We start from the raw sequence: 22,132 nt of genomic DNA, 5'->3' as shown, positions 1-22,132 counted from the left end.
TAGGAAGATTTAGAACAGGCCATGGAAAGGACACATGCTGACTCTAGGCAGGTCTGTCGCCACAAAAGCTTCATTAGGCAAGATGCAACTCACATTCCCATTTACTCCCAGTCAGGCAGTCCTGGACTCTGGATGCAAACACGCAACAACAACAATCCTTTGAATTTCCGAAGAGAATGAGAACACAAATTGAGGCGGATACTTATTAAAACAGTGGGTGAAAAGACTTCAGGATTAAGTGAAAGTTAAGATGCTTGTCATCTGAGCACATTTATGTAGCAAACTCAGCCACAGCCCGTGCCTGCTTCATGGGACACGCCTTTTGTCTGCGTGTGGAATATGACATCCACAGCAAGACTGAACCTTTCCCTCCTGGCTATCCATCAGCTACCTCTACCTTTTGCCAATGAATAAACTATCTGTAACTGGCATCTAGGGCGTAATAATTATTTATTGGATAAATGAATCAAAAAATGATTCGGCTCCAATCTATGGCTTTTATTGAAACATTGTTGGGCTACAGTTACAAAGGGTCACCTCTGTTACAAATGCCACAGGGGCTCTGCTTGTTGCTGTCCATGTCATTGACCCTGCTCTTGGTTTTTCTCTGCCCTCCTCCACATAACCTCAGGGTGCCCACATCACCTAAGGATGGGAACCTCAAGGCTAAGTACAACACAGAGCTTTCTTATGAAGCTAGGCACAGACTGGCCTATGACACACAGGGCTGGCTTCTCAGTTCCTAGCAGCTTCCACTAGGAGCAAAGCAGTCACTTTCTCTAGTCTTGGAGCTGATTTCTAGATTTAATTTATTAGCTCAAGTTGAAGTTCCATTCCCAGGTGGAGTACTAAAATCCCCAGTTAGCTGTCACGCCCAGTGTTTCCTCAACTGGGCTTTTGCCCTAAGTACCCAGACACCCTCTCCTTGGCTCTCTAAAGTGCTTTTTTTTTTTTTTTTTTAATGAGACAGAGTCTTACTTTGTCACCCAGGCTGGAGTGCAGTGGGGAGATCTTGGCTCACTGCAATCTCCACCTCCCAGCTTCAAGCAATTCTGCCTCAGCCTCCTGAGTAGCTGGGATTACAGGTGCCTGCCACCACGCCTGGCTCATTTTTTTGTATTATTAGTAGAGATGGGGTTTCACTGTGTTGACCAGGCTGGTCTTGAACTCCTGAGCTCAGGTGATCCACCCACCTCGGCCTCCCAAAGTGCTGGGATTACAGGCATGAGCCACCACACCCAGCCTAAAGTGGCTACTTCTAATCCAACCTGTCAACTTCTTCCTACTCCAACTTTCAGTCTCTAAGCTGTCTACTCCTTCTAGTTTCTGATTAGCCAGTTAAGCCAAACAAAAATTTGTTTTGATGTTTTGTCTGCTCACCGCACACCCACGCAACATGAATAAGAGGACACATTTGCTCCCTCAGTTTATACCAATCACCCATGCAACATGAATAAGGGGACACATTTGCTCCCTCAGTTTATACCAATCAGGAGTGCAAGCAGAACAGCTGAGAAGAGAGGGCGGTTACTCCTCTGGCTGATGACCCTTTCCACCTCAGGGACACAGGTGTGTATAACATCTGTTCTCCCAACCACCATCCGTGACTTGCTCCCTCTAATCCTTCACAATCTCTCCAGCAGTTGTTTCTCTCTTTTCTTTTTTCTCTTTTTTTTCTTTTTGAGATGGAATCTCACTCTGTCACCAGGCTGGAGTGCAGTGGTGTGATCTTGGCTCCCTGCAACCTCTGCCTCCCAGGTTTAAGTGATCCTCCTGTCTCAGCCTCCTGAGTAGCTGGGACTACGAGTGCATGCCACCACGCCCAGCTACTTTTTCTGTATTTTTAGTAGAGACGGGGTTTCACCATGTTGGCCAGGATGGTCTTGATCTCTTGACCTCATGATCCGCCAGCCTCAGCCTCCCAAAGTGCCAGGATTACAGGCGTTAGCCACCGTGCCTGGTCCAGCAGTTGTTTTTCTAAAACACAAATAGGCCGGGTGCATAGTTTGAGTAACCTATGATTGTGACACTACACTCCAACCTGGGTGACAGAGTGAGACCCTGTCTCTAAAAATAAAAAACAAAACAGGCTACCTGGTGAGTAGCATAACTCATGGTGAGGTAGAAATCAAGGCCAACATAGTATTTCTGTAATATCTCTGCTGCTTTTAGGTTGGGTTAGGCAATATCCTCTTGCTAAGATTAGTATCGACTCTGAGAAACACTTTATTCAGTTGTAAAGTCCCAGTTAAATTCCTTTGCACAACTGGAGAAATAAAGCCTTTGATTAAAAACTAAAATTTCCCCAGCCCTCTAAAAAGGGATGGGGGAGGGGAGCAGGTGGAGAGGAATGTGTGATCTGTCATATTCTTTAGTCAGAGCCATAAACGTGTTTGGGTAAGACAATCTGATGTTCTGATAACGTTGATAAAAGTCACTTGAAGATTGGGTCACAGGAAGCCCAAGATAAATGCTGAGAGGAAACAGGTTCTTTTTGAAGTAGCCTCTTCGTAATCATTTTCCCACACATTCGTTCAACTTCCGAAAAAGGACTGAATACCTGATCTGCTTTGCAAATGAAACAGTTTAAGAAAGAGAAATTGAGATAATAATTAATAAATGTGTTTGGAAGGCTCCTCCAGCTTGCTTTAAGTTCAGGCTGTGGCTTCAGAACTGTGTTAACTTCTCCTATAAAGGCACAGGCTAACGGTGGTCTTTAGTGATTTTTACTCTACCTTGTTTTAAAAATGGATTCAAAGTGATGTACTGGAAAAGATTAAGACAGAAAATAACATTTTTAGGATGAAAGAAGAAAGGGAGTAGGAGGAAATGATGATCCAGAGAAAAATAAGACTATAAGCAGGTCATCAGATATTATAGTCCTATCAGCGAAAGCACAGTGGAAAATGCATATTTTACCTCACTCTTTTTATACATACAGGGAGAAAATAGTCTGATATAATTATCTGGTACTTAGCTTTAAAAGAAATTTTTCTTGGCCGGGTGCGGTGGCTCAAGCCTGTAATCCCAGCACTTTGGGAGGCCGAGACGGGCGGATCACGAGGTCAGGAGATCGAGACCATCCTGGCTAACACGGTGAAACCCCGTCTCTACTAAAAAAAATACAAAAAGCTAGCCGGGCGAGGTGGCGGGCGTCTGTAGTCCCAGCTACTCGGGAGGCTGAGGCAGGAGAATGGCGGGAACCCGGGAGGCGGAGCTTGCAGTGAGCTGAGATCCGGCCACTGCACTCCAGCCCGGGCGACAGAGCGAAACTCCGTCTCAAAAAAAAAAAAAAGAAATTTTTCTTGAGAGTCTTCACAAGATGATAGGATGGACAATGTCTTCAGCAGCATCCCGACAACACAGGCAGTAACAGGTTTTGTAAGGCAGTGGCTCAATGGTATTGCTTGATGAAACTGGATACCATAGCTCCAGAACTCAATTGGAGAAGAGGGGCAAAAGGGGCAAAGGCAGCGCAATTTATTATCTTGTACATGCCAAGGCAGGCCTTTAATTCTGTCTTCATGTTCTACACACAGGTAAGACTTTTACATAAGCTGGAAGTGGTGGAGAGGAAGACCCCTGGAACGGCCAGAGGAGTTTCCGCCCCTACAAAAAACACATTTTTAAAAAGTCACTTGACGCCAGGTGCAGTGGCTCACGCCTGTTATCCCAGCGCTTTGGGAAGCCGAGGTGGACAGATCACGAGGTCAGGAGTCCAAAACCAGCCTGGCCAATATGGTGAAACCCCATCTCTACTGAAAATACAGAATTAGCCGGGCATGGTGGTGCGTCTGTAATACCAGCTACTTGGGAGGCTGAGGCAGGAGAATCGCTTGAACTCGGGAGGCGGTGGTTGCAGTGAGCTGAGATTGCGCCACTGCACTCCAGCCTGGGTGACAGAGTGAGACTCTGTCTCAAAAAATAAAAAGTAAAAATAAAAAATTAGCCAGGTGTGGGGGCATGCACCTAGTTACTCAGGAGGCTGAAGCAGAAGGATTACTTGAGCCCAGGAGTTGAACGCACCACTGCACTCAAGCCTGGGCAATAGGGCAAAACCCTGTCTTTAAAAACAAAGTCATTTGAGACACAAAATTACAGCTAGATAGGTCTAGTGTTTTTACAGCACTGTAGAATGACTATTCAAATAGCTAGAAAATACTGAGTGTTCACAACACAAGCAAATAATGTCTGAGAAGATGTACATACTAACTACCCTGATCTGATCATCATATATTGTATCAAAACATCACAATGTACCTCATAATATAATTATGTGTCAATTAAAAAATAAAAATTTTAGGCCGGGCGAGGTGGCTCACGCCTGTAATCCCAGCACTTTGGGAGGCCGAGGCAGGTGGATCACGAGGTCAGGAGATCAAGACCATCTTGGCTAACACCGTAAAACCCCGTCTCAACTAAAAATACAAAAAATTAGCCAGGCATGGTGGTGGGTACCTATGGTCCCAGCTACTCGGGAGGCTGAGGCAGAAGAATGGCATGAACCCAGGAGGCGGAGCTTGCAGTGAGCTGAGATCGCACCACTGCACTCTAGCCTGGGTGACAGAGCAAGACTCTGTCTAAAAAAAAAAAAAAAAAAAAAATTTTAGTCCTTTGAAACTTGTTGACAAATCAAAATTTCTCGTTTTCTACTTTGAATTTCTTAAGCCTGCCAATCACAGTGCCTGGTAAACAATGTTTGTCAAAAGAACATGATTAACAAAACCTCAATTGTTACTGGGTTGGAGATACTTTAAGCTTCTGAATGAGATCATGGCACTGTTACCACTAAGTAATGGTACCTTTCATAGAATACATTCTACATACACACTTCCTTAAGCTAAGACCTGAGAATTGGTTTCTGTTCTCAAACACCTAATGAAAAGGATAACAAAACTCAGAAGTATTTTTGGGGCCAGGCATGGTGGCTCACACCTGTAATCCCAGCACTTTGGGAGGCCAAGGTGGGTGGATCACCTGAGGTTGGGAGTTCGAGCCCAGCCTGACCAACATGGAGAAACACTGTCTCCACTAAAAATACAAAATTAGCCAGGCATGATGGCACATGCCTATAGTCCCAACTACTCTGAAGGCTGAGGCAGGAGAATCACTTGAACCTGGGGGGCGGAGGTTGCAGTGAGCTGAGATCGTGCCACTGCACTCCAGCCTGGGCAACAAGAGCAAAACTCCATCTCAAAAAAAAAAAAAAAAAAAGTGTTTTTGGTGAAAAATACATTTTATCAATGAGAAGAAGCGTATTTAAAAACGTTTGTCCAGCTGGGCACAGTGGCTCAGGCCTGTAATCCCAGCACTTTGGGAGGCTGAGGTGGGTGGATCACCTGAGGTCAGGAGTTCAAGACCAGCCTTAACAACATGGTGAAATTTCGTCTTTACTAAAAATACAAAATTAGCTGGGTGTGGTGGTGCATGCCTGTAAACCCAGTTACTCAGGAGGTTGAGGCAGGAGAATCGCTTGAATCCGGGAGGTGGAGGTTGCAATGAGCTAAGACTGTGCCATTGCACTCCAGCCTGGGCAACAAGAGTGGAACTCTGTCTCAAAAACTAAACTAAACTAAACTAAACTAAAATTAAATTAAAAGAACATATTTCTCTAAGGAATCAACCTAAATGTCCATCAATGACAGACTGGATAAAGAAAATGTGGTACATATACACCATGGAATATTATGCAGCCATAAAAAAGAATGAGATCATGTCTTTTGTGGGAACATGGATAGAGCTAGAGGCTATTACCCTTAGCAAACTAACACAGGAACAGAAAACCAAATACTGCATGTTGTCACTTATAAGTGGGAGCTAAATGATAAGATCTTATGAACATGAAGAAGGAAACAACAGACACTGGGGTCTACTTGAAGGGAGAGGATGAGAGGAGGGAGAAGAGCAGAAAAGATAACTATTGGGTATTGGGCTTAATACCTGGGTGATGAAATAATCTGTACAACAAAATCCCATGACGTGTTTATCTATGTAACAAACCTTCACATGTACTGCCAAACCTAAAAGTTTAAAGAAGTAAATAGCATCTCTCCCAGATTTCCTTCATGATTTCTGCTTAAAAGACCCAAAACATTAAGCATTTCTGGGTGTGAAATTACACAGGCCTCTTTTAACCACAAATTGAGATGCCAAGCACAAAGAACATGCTCATTAATATCAGGGTGGAAGTAAACACAAAGATAGTTGAGAAAAGCAGCAGATCACTACTACAGGCATTAGGTAAAAGATTTTTATTCTTATTTAACCATGCTGCATGTATACATACAATATCAATATATACAACTTGAACAAATATAATTTATACATAAAATACAATGAAAGCGTGGCTTTTGAAATTAATGCAACCAACTGTACAATTTGTAATTCTGGCCAGTATACAGTATTATAGTAATGCTACTGAAGTTATTCATTATTTAAATTAGACTGCAGTATAAGTTCAAAGGCACTAGAAACATCTATGTTTTCTTCTAGTATTTTTAAGAACAAAAAATAAAAACAAACAAATCTATACACTAGGAAATTGGGCAGACATTGGTGTACTTAAATGTAAACGTTACCCATTCCTTAATTCACAGCCCTGTAGGAAAGAAGAAGACTTTCCTTAAGAGTGAAGGGGAAGGATATTAAAAACAGACTAAAAAGAAACAAAACAAAAAACAACCAAAAACCATAATCATAGTTTTAAAAACATGTTACAGAGGAAGTAGCACCACCCCCTCCCCCAAAACAACCTTAAATGTTTGCTGCAAAAAGAAAACAACAACAACAACAACAACAACTCCCTTTCTCCAGAAAGGAAATGAAATGGCTTGTCAAATGGATTCTATTCATGGGGCAAACATGGAGATGCAACCCTCCCCTTGATTACTCATCTCATGCTTTACAAGAATCTAAACACAAATAGGAAACACTATGATAATTTTAACATCCTATTAGTATATGTAATTGTAAGGATTATTAAAGAAGATACTATAAACCAATAATTCTACCAATGCTCCTTTTAATAAATAAATGTTACTTTTTAAATTAAAGGGAAAAGAGAATACCCATTCAATAACCTATTTATATGTATGTGCCACTCATTTTAAATCTGCATATTTATTTCAAAAAATGAGCAAGTATGTTCATCTATATTATCTCATGAAATTAACACTGACCATACAAAATATTTCATTTATGGACAAAGACACAGTAAATGTGAGGAAACTATAGAATTGCTATGACTGGAGCTAAATGAATAGCTCTGAAGTCAGTGTCCCATATTTGCATATAGATATTCAGACCAGGCTTGAGGCCAGGTGTGGTGGCTCACACCTGTAATCCCAGCACTTTGGGAGGCCGAGGCGGGTAGATCACAAGGTCAGGTGTTCGAGACCAGCCTGGCCAACATGGTGAAACCTGGTCTCTACTAAAAAAATACAAAAATTAGCAGGGCGTGGTGGTGCCCGCCTATAATCCCAGCTACTCAGGAGGCTAAGGCAGGAGAATCGCTTGAACTCAGGAGGCGGAGGTTGCAATGAGCCAAGATCGCGCCACTGCACTCCAGCCTGGGCGACAGAGTGAGACTCTTGTCTCAAAAAAAAAAAAAAATTCAGGCCAGGCTTAAATATCAAATTTTCGGTATTTCTGAGATGGATATTTAATGTCCATCTGGTATAATCAGTTTTAACATAATGTTTTTTAAAAAAACCTGCTATAGTAGGTGGGGTGTGGTGGCTCAAGGCCTATAATCACGCCTGTAATCCCAGCACTTTGGGAGGCTGAGGCAGATAGATTACTTAAGCTCTAGGAGTTAGAGACCAGCCTGGGCAACATGGCAAAACCCCCTCTTACAAAAAAATACAAACATTAGCCAAGCATGGAGGCATACAGCTATAGTTCCAGCAACTCAGGAGGCTGAAGGGACAGAGGTTGCAGTGAGCCGAGATCATCCCACTGCACTCCAGCCTAGGTAAGAGAGCAAGACTCTGTCTCCAAACAAACACCCCTGCTATAGTAGCCTGCTTTAAGAAATTCTCAATTGACTTTCTATAGATCGGCTTTTTACTTAGACTTTTTATAGATTTCTTTTTATTATCATGGTAGGGTAGGACAGAAAAAATATCTAACATACTGGCTTAAATTTCCATGTTTTAAAGCGTTGATTTAAAAGTTACTCCTGGCCGGGCGCGGTGGCTCAAGCCTGTAATCCCAGCACTTTGGGAGGCCGAGACGGGCGGATCACGAGGTCAGGAGATCGTAGACCATCCTGGCTAACACGGTGAAACCCCGTCTCTACTAAAAAATACAAAAAGCTAGCCGGGCGAGGTGGCGGGCACCTGTAGTCCCAGCTACTCGGGAGGCTGAGGCAGGAGAATGGCGTGAACCCGGGAGGCGGAGCTTGCAGTGAGCTGAGATCCGGCCACTGCACTCCAGCCTGGGCGACAGAGCGAGACTCCGTCTCAAAAAAAAAAAAAAAAAAAAAAGTTACTCCTTTCCTATTAACTGAATTGTAAAGGTTAGAAACATGAACTTTTAAAAAGAAGCATTTTTTTTTTTAACTGGTAAAATTAAGATATCTTTAGAGTAATTACTAACAGAGTTAAATGTGTATCATCAAAAACATTTTATAATTACCAAAATATTCCGATTACACAAAGCTTTTACAAGACACATATTTACCTCAACTCTTCACAGTATTTAAACAATGCCCCACAGAGTTAAGTAATAAACTTCTAGCTATCTTACATACCACAAATAAATGCTGCCAGTGAAATGCAATTCTAATCACCTAGAAAATGTTCACCACACACAGGACATTCAGTATTCCAATTATGGAATGGACTTTAAATTTATGGATACATTTTTATTACCACCTCACCAGTACTCCACCTTCACTCACCCCTAATCTATACACAGCTTTGTCATTTAAACTAGGATTTAACAAAACTTATTAAAATGACATTAATTTAATAAATACTAACTTATAAAGTCTCAAAATATTTTCAACCAATGTGTTTCAGGGCTGATTACATAATTTTGAAAACCACAAAACATGTATTAAGTGGTTTAGGAGTAGCATAACTTTACTTTTATTTTATTTTTATTTTTTGAGGTGGAGTCTTGCCCTATCACCCAGGCTGGAGTGCAGTGATGCCATCTTGGCTCACTGCAACCTCTGCCTCCCAGGTTCAAGCGATTCTCCTGCCTCAGTCTCCCAAGTAGCTGGGATTACAGGCGTGTGTCACCACACCCAGCTAATTATTGTATTTGTACTAGAGACAGGGTTTCATCATGTTGGCCAGGCTGGTCTCGAACTCCTGACCTCAAGTGATCCACCTGCCTCAGCCTCCCAAAGTGCTGGGATTATAGGCGTGAGCCACTGTGCCCGGCCAGGAGTAGCATAACTTTAAAAAAAAAAATAAAAATTTCGTAAGCAGCCAACAACAGAAAAAAATAATTCTATTACAGCTTACTTTACTATGAAATCAACATAGTTTTTATTTGTAGAGGAATATGGTCTAACTGGATTACTCAATAGAAGAAATTCAGAAAATAATATTTTATTTTTAAAACAGAAAAACAAAATAAAAAGTGTTTTAAAGGCAAAGTATTTAAAAGATATTTTTCTTGCTTAGCTGTATTTTCTGGAAAATGGAGACCCTTCTCAACTGGGAGATATAAAGTAATTCCCACCAAAATTTAGAACTCAAAGAAAAGCATCCGTAAGTTACACTTCAGAGTGAATTTTTAAAAATACACATGCAGGCAAAGATAACTGAGCAGTACTTAGCTTCTTAATTTTCTGCAATAGTAGATCCTTTATGTTTACGTACAATTCAATATTTCAAGAGAACATGAAACCAGAACATAAGATGTATTTGATTTGAACTCAAACTGGCAAAAAAAAGTTAGGAAAGGTTCAGATGAAACACTTTCAACTTTTTAAAAAACATGTATACTCGCAAAGATTGTTAAATTATAAAATTTTCTACAGAACATCAATAAGATCAGTCATCTCATACTTAAAATGCAACAAATGTTAGACATTAGAATGTGTTTAAACAGGCTGGGTGGGTTAGTGTTAGGACGGAATCATTTCTTAGATGTACAGTCCAAACATTCATATATAACAGCGTAACATAGGACAATCTGATCTGCTTCTTTCTATGTGCAAAACAGGACACAGTTTTTTTTTTCTATTTTGAAATTCTAGTTACCTAAATATACAGTAGTTGGATAAATAACTAATCGATTTACACACACATCTAAACTGTAACTCTCTATAGTATGAACTGCTCCCCCAACTTCCCTGCACAGTACAATTGAAGAGTAGTAGTATGACAATTTGAACAATCACCAGTTGTACAATTTTAATGTTATATTAATATATGTAGACTAAAAGTTATTAAGCAAATTATTATTTCCAGTCTTATTCATTGATCTACAGTTTCCATCAACTGAAATTATAGAGAAGTCTTCCCTGTTTTAATTAAAGATTTTGTACAGGCATGAGAATATCACTAATTTTTATTCTGACTTTAAGTCTGTAACATTTACTGTAGTAAAGAGTCAATTACAGTTTCAGGCTTTGCAGAACGCTTTCTGTTTGGAGAAGAAAAAAAGCAAGCATGAATGCTTTCCTAAAAGACTGAAATGCAAACATTTTACATTATATAGAAAATATGGGGTGGCCTGTATAGAGTCTGGAAACAAGCCAAAATTTGACACATTTGACCATGGTAAGTGTTCAATTAATGCTCACCTTTTCAGGCTACAGGAAGCTGACTTAGAGTAAATGCAAGAGGATGGCAGCCCACTCCATTATGCCAGATAGTGAGGGATAGGACAGGTGATAATTTCCAAGACTGGACTAGGTCATGTGGCCAGGCCAAGTGAGCTGCATGCTTGCCAGATTTGAACCCCCTGATTATCTCTTCTGAGGTACTCGAAAGGTACAAGTGCATTCAGAGGAAATCAGAAACAAATCATCTCAGGCAACACCTCACAGAGGCGTATGTAGGGACTTACGGAAATGCTACATTAATGTATTATATTTATTGCAATTTTGACCAACCCATCTATGTGTTTCTAATGAGGAACATCACATTGAACATATCATATAATGTAATATAACATCAATAAACCATTTAATGCATGTATTCATCCATGTTTATGGCTATCATTTTCTTAGGGCTTCCATGGTTATAGCAGGCCAATTCTAGTAAACAGAGATGGTGAGTTTGGCTCATATAATATTGGGCTACACGATCTTTTTAATGTTAAACTAAAAAAATGACATATCTTAAAATGGGTGTTCTGGAAAATATATTCAAATAGCTTATCATATTATTTATTCGTTTGCTTTAGGGTCCGTATAGTTTAAAAAAAAAAGTAAAACCGAGAGATCTCAAGTAAATAATTCCAATTTCTGGCTCTTCCTTAGAAAAGAGAAGATCCAGGCCAAGCACGGTGTGGCTCATGCCTGTAATCCTAACACTCTGGGAGGCTGAGGTGGGCAGATCACCTGAAGTCAGGGGTTCGAGACCAGCCTGGCCAACATGGCAAAACCCCATCTCTAGTAAAAATACTGAAATTAGCAGGGTGCAGTGGCAGGTGCCAGTAATCCCAGCTACTCAGGGCACTCCAGCCTGGCAACAGAGTGAGACTCCAACTCAAAAAAAAAAAATGAAAAGAGAAGATCCAGAAACAATGAGCCCTCTATTTCCATAGATAACGAGGAAGCCACTCACTTAAGACAGGACTGCTCACCACTGCCAATTTTTCTCCTACGCTGAGGACAAATGTCTTACCAATTATCACCACACTTGCATTGTCATTTTATTAAAAATGGAAAAGTAGGCCGGGCGCGGTGGCTCAAGCCTGTAATCCCAGCACTTTGGGAGGCCGAGACGGGCAGATCACAAGGTCAGGAGATCGAGACCATCCTCCTGGCTAACACGGTGAAACCCCGTCTCTACTAAAAAATACAAAAAACCAGCTGGGCGAGGTGGCAGGCGCCTGTAGTCCCAGCTACTCGGGAGGCTGAGGCAGGAGAATGGCATAAACCCGGGAGGCGGAGCTTGCAGTGAGCTGAGAACCGGCCACTGCACTCCAGCCCGGGCAACAGAGCGAGACTCCGTCTCAAAAAAAAAAAAAAAAAAGGAAAAGTAAAAGATACATCTAAAGGGACTCGTGTTTCTTAGAACTGATTTGCTTCACTCATAATATGCATGGCATGTGTTGGTATAGGAAAGTTTTTAACCCCTCACCTAAACGCTAAAGAATGTAAAAATTTGTACATTTTTAATATTCAACTGTTTGCCCAACCCTGAGTTCAACCTTCCCAAATTTGTAAGTGTTAAGTCATGTCTATGAGATTATGTAACACAAAAATATCAAAACCATACAACTTCATCCCACATGTAACTTGAAAGTCCATGCACTCAAAGTAGGGAACAAAGCAGCTTATTATTTTCTACATTTCAGGAGCCCCAGAGTCTTAAAATCAGCTTAAATAAACTGAACAGTCCTTGATGTAGGAAAGGGAAAGGAAAAAATAAGCTCCAGCCCAGGACTCCCATATCCCGATTTCCCTGAGCTTATGTGATGATACATGCAGGCTACCCAACAGTCAAAACCAGTGCCCAAAGGAAAGGGGAAAATGTCCAAGGAAGTTCTCCTTAGCTGGTGACTGAGGAAATCAAGGTTCTTGGGGTACTGTGACAGAAAAATTAACCAGCTGAATATAATACCTTGGGAGACCAAACAGGCAAATTAATTAGCATTTCATAAGAAGAATTAGTCTAAGAATTAAGGAATTAAACCCATTATACATTTTGGAAATAACAGAGTGAATTAAAAATAAATTCTATTATTTTTTATTTTTTATTTTTTTTGAGACAGAGTCTGGCTCTGTCACCCAGGCTGGAGTGCAGTGGCCGGATCTCAGCTCACTGCAAGCTCCGCCTCCCGGGTTCACGCCATTCTCCTGCCTCAGCCTCCCAAGTAGCTGGGACTACAGGCACCCGCCACCTCGCCCAGCTAGTTTTTTGTATTTTTTTTAGTAGAGACGGGGTTTCACCGTGTTAGCCAGGATGGTCTCGATCTCCTGACCTCGTCATCCGCCTGTCTCGGCCTCCCAAAGTGCTGGGATTACAGGCTTGAGCCACCGCGCCCAGCAAAAATAAATTCTATTACTCAGTAACCTAAGAAGTTGGAAGACCTTAATTCTTTGGCCAGATTTTATTTACTCAAATTCTAATACACAAGGAATTAGATTTTTTTTTTTTTTTTTTTTTGAGACCAAGTCTTGCTCTGCCACCCAGGCTGAAGTTCAGTGGCATGATCTTGGCTAACTACAACCTAGGTTCAAGTGATTCTCCTGCCTCAGCCTTCTGAGTAGCTGGGATTACAGGCATGAGCCACCAAGCCTGGTTAATTTTTGTATTTTTAGTAGAGACGGGGGTTTCACCATGTTAGCCAGGCTGGTCTCAAACTCCTGACCTCAAATGATCTGCCCGCCTCGGCCTCCCAAAGTGCTGGGATTACAGGCGTGAGCCACCGCACCTGGCCAGGAATTTGATTTTTAATAAATCAGCTAAAATATGTATTATGTTTTAACTAAATAAATGTTAACTTCCTGTACATGTATCTAATTAGAATACCTCAATGCCTTCATTACATCAGATTCAAGGACAGTCCTTACCTTCTCCCTGTCTTTGGCCTTGCTTTCCCCTTTGAAGTTCGTGGTCTTTCTAGTTTCATCAAAGACTGACGCAGACTCTCCTCAGTATAGGCAAGATACACATGAGAAAGGTCCACTTCAAAGGGCTAAAAGAAACAAACAAAAAGCACTCTTAAGGGAAAGAGTTAAGCCAGATTTGGGGGAAGATTTAAAATACTGAATAAACTCCTCAAAAAAACCTGCAGAAACTAAAACCAAAGAAATGTCTAATGACATCATCTTCTAATTCCGGTATCTAAAACGTACTCACCAAATGTTGGTGAGTAAGAAGCCCTGACACACTATAAATTTCCTTCCACACAAAGAAAAACTGCTGCTGTTTTTCTTAAAGCTGCTCCCTCTTCTTTTTTTTGAGACGGAGTCTCGCTCTGTCGCCCAGGCTGGAGTGCAGTGGCACAATCTCAGCTCACTGCAAGCTCCGACTCCCGGGTTCACGCCATTCTCCTGCCTCAGCCTCCAGAGTAGCTGGGACTACAGGCGCCCACCACCTCGCCCGGCTAGTTTTTTTTGTATTTTTTTAGTAAAGATAGGGTTTCACCCTGTTAGCCAGGATGGTCTCGATCTCCTGACCTTGTGATCCACCCACCTCGGTCTCCCAAAGTGCTGGGATTACAGGCATGAGCCACCGTGCCCGGCCTGCTCCCTCCTCTTCTTGACCTATGACTAGAACTAGCTTTGAAGAGAAAGAAAGACACATTCTAGTCTCTACCCATAACCCTACGACCCAGAGTGGTAGTGAAAAGAGGACTCCAAAGAGTGACTCCATGCCCTCTTATGGTGGGAACAAGCCTGAAATCAAGACTGATGGTAAACAGAACGGTCCTCCTCATCACCCCATCCTAGAGCCTTTATTCCCAAAAGATCAGCCCGTTTTTCAGCACAGCTGATTAACAGATATCAGGTTGATAATACAATTTAATGACTCATATTCCTATAAAGAAACAACTGTAGTTTTGTGTTTTTTAAAGAAGTACTCTTACATCTTTCTCCTTTTTATCAGGTACTGGGGTTTGCTTCCTCATGTTATTTCCTGTATAGGCAACACATTTCTCAAAAAAAGAAAAGGGGGAGAGAGAGAAATGTCTTAATTAGTAATCAATACTGTGAGTTAGGCAACTAACTGAGAAATCCTAATATTACACTAGTAAAATATGATTTGAATGCTGGAGCAGAAAGGGCCCCAGAGGTCACTTAGTCCCACATAGCCCCTGACCCTGATCATTTCCACCCAGACCATGATCTGTATGTTACAATTAATTACACAGAATTAGAAAAATATTTTATCTGCCCTACTGGATTCTCATCTGATTCATCCACTGGACCACGTTCCTCCCTGTTGTAGCCAGTACAATATCTAGACCATAGGAAGTACTCTCATGAAAGAATTAAGGTAATACTCACTAGCTGCCATTCTCCTATGTCTTCATTCCAATGGACATAGTTTTCAATCATTTCCTTTTAAAAGGGTGAAAGAGAGCCTATTTTTAATATTTAATAACATTTAAAATATTGAAGTCATAAAACTAAAATCTTAATAACATTGAGTAATAAAAGTCTCAAAACATTATATACTGATATAACCTTTTTATAAATTCTAAAATATATATTTCTTAGGAATGGATGTAGATGCAATAAAACTAAACAAAAATGAAAAAATAACAGAACGAGAAACTCTGGAATCAAGATAATGATTACCTTGGGTTGGAAGAGGCAAAGGAATGAAATAAGGGAAGGGGAAACTGTTTGGTTAGAAGCAGGTTATTACCAGGGTCCTAGCTTTTGTTTTGGGTGATGAGTTCATTACAACATTACAAAAATAACTAAATAAAAGCAGGCCATCCAAGGACCAATAAGGAGAATAGACCATGGACCCAGGATTAATTCCATGTACCTAAGGTCCAAAAAAAAAAGACTAAGACTTATTTTCAGACAAATTTCTTAAAGTTGTATTGAGATTCAAAACAGATTTTTAAAAAAATTGGCCAGGCATGGTGGTTCACACCTAGTAATCCCAGCACTTTGGGAAGCCAAAACGAGCAGATCACCTGAGATCAGGAATTCAAGACCAGCCTGGCCAACATGGCTAAACCCCATCTCTACTAAATATACAAAAATTAGCTGGGTGTGGTGGTGCACACCTGTAATCTCAGCTACTCAGGAGGCTAAGGCATGAGAATCGCTTGAACCCTGGAGGCGAAGGTTGCAGTGAGCCAAGATCGCACCACTGTACTCCAGCCTAGGCAACAGGGTGACTCTGTCTCCCTGACAAAAAAAAAAAAAAAAAAAAAAAATCATAATGTTTAAGTTTACCAAAATGTACTGGAAAGACAAATTTTGGATTAAAAAAAAATAGAGGCTGAGATTTTAAAATTATACTAGTACTAAGAATTAGCATCCATCTGGAGATGAATGATGGTGCAGGTTGCACAACAATGTGAATGTCCTAAATGCCATTGAACTGCACACTTAAAATAGCTAAGATGGTAAATTTCATGTTATCTACATTTTACCACATACATACACACACAAAAGAATCAGCATCCACAGCAGGGAGAAAAAGGTAGCATAGGGGTTCCATTTATTCTACTTGTACGATACTGGGCGCTGAATGTAGGAATGGGACTTACACCTTGATTCTGATTGCATATACATGAATCTGAGTTCATCTAAAAGGCTAAAAAATTCTCATTGAGATCCTTAGATACTCAAACACAGATTATGTATTAAGAAAAGTTAACAACTAAAGTGAAAAGTGTTGGCATTTGTTCAAAATATTGTACATTCAATAACTGAAGTATTAAGTATTTACCATCAATTAAATTAGAAATCCTTGTTCCTTAACCCCAGTCAAGTGACTATCTGGGGCAGAGAACTTCCTTTTTACCTGATAATCCCGAGGTATAAAGTTATCAATAATAAGCATCTGAAGTCGAAGCTCCCGGCTAAGTTGCCGAATATTCTCCAGTAGGCCTTCAATTTCCCTCTGATGCTCTTGTTGAAGATCAGCCATCTACCAGAAAATCCACAAAAATATTATGAACAAACAAGACTTTAACTACAAAACAGCACCATCTCACATAGGACGCTTGTCTAAGAGACCTGTGAGAGCTTACCTAGTTCTTTTTTTTTTTTTTTTGAGACGGAGTCTCGCTCTGTCGCCCAGGCTGGAGTGCAGTGGCCGCATCTCAACTCACTGCAAGCTCCGCCTCCCGGTTTACGCCATTCTCTCGCCTCAGCCTCCCGAGTAGCTGGGACTACAGGCGCCGCCATCTCGCCCGGCTAATTTTTTGTATATTTTAGTAGAGACGGGGTTTCACCGTGTTAGCCAGGATGGTCTCGATCTCCTGACCTCGTGATCCGCCCGTCTCGGCCTCCCAAAGTGCTGGGATTACAGGCTTGAGCCACCGCGCCCGGCCACCTAGTTCTTTTATAAAAGTGATAAACAGCGTGACACTATCAGCATCTATTCTACACTATTTGTTAAGGTTGAAAAGAAACAACTTAGTCTAATAGATAAAATTTAAAATTGCACATAAAGGATAAATATTTTATTTCTTTTAAATTATAAGCTCACATTATGATTACTTATAAATTCTTAATCAAACAACTCCTTTTTAAAAAATTCAGAACTGCATTAGTAAGTAATTTCTAAGAGAACCAACCTCTGATTTTGCAGCCATCAGCATAGTCCAAACTTTCTTTAACTTCTTCGTCTTTCCCTGTGCTTCCTCTTGCAAGCTGGTATACTTTTCTTCAATATCCAAGCGTTCTTGCTATGACAAAAATTAGTAAACTTCAGAATTTTCTTTGTAAAATCAAATATCTAATTCTTTAACAAATGACATAAGTGATCTTAGCAACTCTGATCTTCAAAGCAATCCATAAACATGCTTTAAAATTTCAATACGATTATAGATATTTAGCTTTCCACTAGAAAAGTTAAATCTCTCCGGCAAAATACCGAACTAAAAACAGAAAGTCACATTACCTCTTTTTCCTCAAGTTCTCTGCGAAGTTGCTCTGCTCTTTTCCTCCTTTCTTCCAGTTCCATGTTAGATTCTTCAAGAAGTTTCTCTTGTTCCTCAGCTTTGGCCAACAAATCAACCCCACCAACAATTACCTTCTTTTCCAGGGCAGATAATTTTTCCAGCAAAGACTGATGCTCTTGTCTGTTGATTAGAATGAGGATACTCTATATTCACGGATCATCTATTATTCTACTAATATCATTTCCCAAAATTTAACGAAAATTTGGATATACAATTTCAAAATACAATATAATTATGTAACATCTCTATCAAATTATACAACTGTGTAATATCAATTTCTAATTTAAAGTGTAACTCATTCTAATTCATTGATATGTTCTCCTATCACGCGGAAATAAAATAATCAAAACAGATCTAGTTTTTAGAAATACACTATATACAATAGACCCTTCTATCCAAAAATAGTTACACTAGAGACAAAAATGAAGCTTTTAATTACTATGCAATTTTCCTATTTTATATATCCTATGAAAAAACAGAAATTTAAATCATGAATTCATCTCAATCCAATAATACTCACTGGGCTTTAAGAAGATCTTTTTCTCGTTTCTCTAATTCAGCTCTAGCCTTGTTTCTTTCTTCTTCTTCCATGTCGAGCTTTGTTTCAAGTGCTTTCCTCTCCTCATCAATTTTTGCTTGCATTTCAATCATCTTGTCTGGGGATACTTTCTTTTTTCCTATTTGAATCATTTAATTGCAACAATCACTAAAATGAGTCAATGTTTCAGACTTATATAAATTACCTCCTTCAATGTAGAAATGCCTACACTCCTCAGTAATACAAAACCAATTATCAATATTTTAAGGAAATCAAACCAATAATACCATGCATTTCCATTTATTATGTTCCTAGAAGAACTTTATAACTCATTACTAAATTCAAACTGTTGTCCAATTGTACAATGATAACTAAGAACAAAAGTGAAAGAGAAGCAAAATAGATGAGCTAAGTAATAGGAAAAGAAAGATTAACAGGAAAGCCAAATTTAAAAAAAAAAGTATGTCCCCAGATAACAAATACAGGTTTAAAAAAAAGCAACATGATTCTTCAGTTACTTTTTCTTGATAACCAAGTACAAAATCAAGCGACTCCTTAAAATATCTTTCCCAATTTCACACAAAACAAGTGAATAAAAGTCATATATAGGTATAAAACGCACAGATAAAAATATCAAGCAGAATTTATATCAAGTAGTTTTAATATATTTTTCAGAGTTTTTCTAAAATTTTTGTTAAATAACATTAAAGTATTTTATTTCACAGCATACTTTCAAAGGAAAAAATTCTATGCTATGTAATTATGTAACAGTTACATAGACAGTAATTAACCAAGCATTTCACTCCTCAGCTGAGCTGTCAAGATATATCATCATACACTAAAGGAACAACTAAAATAGCTTGCTATTATGTCAAACTCAAGACTCGAAGGCTCCCTAAGTCAGAGTAACCATGCCAAGTGTCAAATGTAAGTAGAAATGCTACCAAATAATAAAGCTGGAATACGGCTTCCAATTGATTATTTTTGCTAATAATGTCTAATAAAGTATTTTACATACATGTAATAGGTGCTCAAAGAAAGTTTATTAATGAATTTCAAAATCATAAAATCCAAATAAAAAAAGAGAAAATAAAACTAGCTTATTAAACTAGTTATGAAACTGAATCAAAGACAATGCATTTCTGGTCATACAGTTTCTTAGAAATATACATTCCTTCAGAAAACCAATACAATTTTTCATAGAATTGGTCTGAGGCTCTCCTAGAACCTTTCTGTCATTCTTAACTTCCTTCCCAAAGAACTACAGAAGAAGAGGGTAAATCATAAGAGTTATAAATTGTTAATGTCTCCATCCAAAAGCTAACCTCCCACCACCTCACAAGGTAAAAGAACTGAAAAACAATTATGATGGAGATATATAACTGAGTATATTCTTTCAGGAACTATGAAATGAAGAATCATTAATAGGCTTTAACTCTTCAGGACAAAATTATGTAAAAAACTCAAGGGTTTAAAATACATTACTTCTATAGAACTCTAAGTCCAAAGCAAACCTAAGGCACGAGACAAATGAAACAAAAGAGTAAATAAAAGCACTGATCCAAATTCATGCTTTGGTGTGGTGTGATTAATTGCATTCTAAAAGTCAGGATGTAGACTGATTCTATTTACTGTCTTGTTTGGCACAGTCATCCGTATTGAATCTTACGAATTAGCTATTAAAAAATAACTTTAAAATAATTTAACTACTATTCCCATAGTACTTCCATTAGTTATACTATGTCTTAGAAATTTGAAGCTACAAAGTATCAGTTCAGGTATATAGTAAGTATACACATTTTAAAAAGTGTAACTTGCTTTCCATCTCAGAATTATAAGTATTTAAAGACAAAAATGGGACATACCTTAAGATAAAAATAATAAATGCATGAAGACAGTGATGCTAACAGTATAGAGGAAATGATCTAATCAACTTATGAACAGTAGTATGTACAGGCTTCAAGGGTTCTAATTGTTTTAATAGTTAAAAACAGTTTCAAAACCCATTAAGAAGCAGTAAAATAAAAAGATTTTTTTAATAAAAAGATTTTATATGTAGAAATACAAAGACACACAACTGTTCATGAATTAATACATTACATTAGTAATTTAAAACCTTTCAGGTATGTTTCCAAACTGATACTTTAGTAGTAAAAGTCTTATTGTGGTCTTGTAACACTTTCATGAAGACAATCAAAGAGATATAGCCAGGGTTAGTTTCAAAAGCCTAATATTTAAGTAACATATTACTTTAGCCAGAATCACTCTGATAAATCATTATATTTCTTCACAAATAATATTTTAAGCTAAATGTGAATATGAATATGTACTAACTCTCCGAACCAGGTATTTAAAAATGTGACATCACTAAAAGTCAGTTTTACATGTATTTTTTAAAAGACTTTTTTTTTAAAAAAAAACCTTATTAAACAAACCAAACAAAAAAGAAATCTATTTCTAACAATGCACGATAAAATTCAGCACAAAATTTCAGGCAAATAAATATTTTTAAAACTTAATGCCATAAACAGTATTTAATTAAACCAGACATAAGTAGCAACATTTTTTTATTGCCCTTTGCCATGTGCTCTAATATTGTGAAGGTAAACTGGCCAGGGTAAGTTAAAGGGGAAGAACTTCAGGGCAGTCCTAACTGAATTAATTTCATTTTTATTACATAAGCACCCACGGCATAACCAGGCATCTGATTCTTGGCTTTTTAAAAAAAGGAGAAAATGTTTGAATGTGAAATAATTTACACTTGTATTTCCAAAATTTGGTTTAACGGGTGTTTAAGAATTTAGGGAAAAAAATGAAGTTATTTTTAAAAGCTAAAGTTGAAAGACTGTTAAAAATACAAAAGACAGATACTTACCTGGCAAAAAAAACTATTAAATTTTAAAAATTTAATGTATTTAAATAACATAGTTCTTTATAGGATAAATAATTGTACCATGTGGAGTGCAAATCAATCACACCAACCTGCTTGATCTTGCAATAAGAAGTAGTAAGCAAATCGCAGACAGGAAGCATATGCACAGAGATGAGGAGGAAAAAAAGGAAAACATTATTTCTCTTGTAAAACAAAGAAAAATACATAATAGCATTCAAGTGTAGAAGTAAAAATCAAATCGTTACCAAAACTGAAATAGAGCCCATGTAAAAAGAAAGCATATTCAACATAATGAGAGATGTCATTTAAGGAAGAATATTAAAGTTAACTTAGTCTTAGATTATAACTCAAGCCAATCTCAAGAGCTCACACTGATTCCCCAAGTCCTGCAAAGGTCACAGTTCAACACCATGTGGTTATGCTAACAGTAGACACGAAATTAGGAACCTGCTAAGATCTGGGAAGTAATCTAAAAGAGCAAAACAGAAAATTAAGCCAATTTTAACAACTAGTATGTTTAAAGTGACAAAATTCACACTGTCCATATCAAAAATGTCCCAATTCAATATTTCTTTTTGTATATGGATCTATTACAGGCATGCTTCACTTTAAGAAAATCTAACACAAAAACCTGAATCAAATAGATAAATTAGATTACAGTAATTTCCCGATTATTTGATTAACAGAAAGGTCTAATGAAGAATTTTCAAAGACAGCAAGTTCTCCCAATACATCCGATTTCCCAACCGGATTAAGGGCTTCTTTTTTTTCCAGAAAATAAAATTATTACGTAAAATGAAGTATACCTGTACAGTAACAAACTTACATTCCTTCTATTAGTAGACTGCTAAGGGTAATTATAAACAATGATTCTATAGGAGTCAGTGTCAATGATTCAAGCAAGA

The 22,132-nt window shown here is 38.6% G+C and overlaps 1 protein-coding gene across 8 annotated transcripts in view; it reads right to left on the bottom strand.

Moving 5' to 3' along the window:
* KIF3A (kinesin family member 3A) overlaps positions 1 to 22,132 on the bottom strand; it is a 69,052-nt gene that overhangs the window by 18,283 nt on the left and 28,637 nt on the right. For 2 of the 8 annotated variants that reach the window (XM_033181279.1, XM_033181275.1), the window contains 9 exons: positions 21,317 to 21,325; positions 18,317 to 18,473; positions 17,736 to 17,916; positions 17,410 to 17,520; positions 16,632 to 16,757; positions 15,149 to 15,202; positions 14,728 to 14,796; positions 13,709 to 13,833; positions 9,548 to 10,605 (listed from right to left, as the gene is read on the bottom strand). In XM_033181279.1, coding sequence (XP_033037170.1) covers positions 10,557 to 10,605; positions 13,709 to 13,833; positions 14,728 to 14,796; positions 15,149 to 15,202; positions 16,632 to 16,757; positions 17,410 to 17,520; positions 17,736 to 17,916; positions 18,317 to 18,473; positions 21,317 to 21,325 — 881 coding nt within the window. In that variant the 3' untranslated portion in view covers positions 9,548 to 10,556. Of the gene's footprint in view, positions 1 to 1,931; positions 2,566 to 3,305; positions 3,438 to 9,547; positions 10,606 to 12,177; positions 12,756 to 13,708; positions 13,834 to 14,727; positions 14,797 to 15,148; positions 15,203 to 16,631; positions 16,758 to 17,409; positions 17,521 to 17,735; positions 17,917 to 18,316; positions 18,474 to 21,316; positions 21,326 to 22,132 lie in introns of those variants that run through there. The other 6 variants (XM_033181278.1, XM_033181276.1, XM_033181273.1 and 3 more) reach the window with 6 other exon arrangements.

The sequence above is a fragment of the Trachypithecus francoisi genome, unplaced genomic scaffold (genome assembly GCF_009764315.1).
Source record: "Trachypithecus francoisi isolate TF-2019V2 unplaced genomic scaffold, Tfra_2.0 Lachesis_group2, whole genome shotgun sequence".
Taxonomy (NCBI): domain Eukaryota; kingdom Metazoa; phylum Chordata; class Mammalia; order Primates; family Cercopithecidae; genus Trachypithecus; species Trachypithecus francoisi.
The sequence above is the reverse complement of the archived record's forward strand: the minus strand, read 5'-3'. Positions and strand labels throughout refer to the sequence as shown.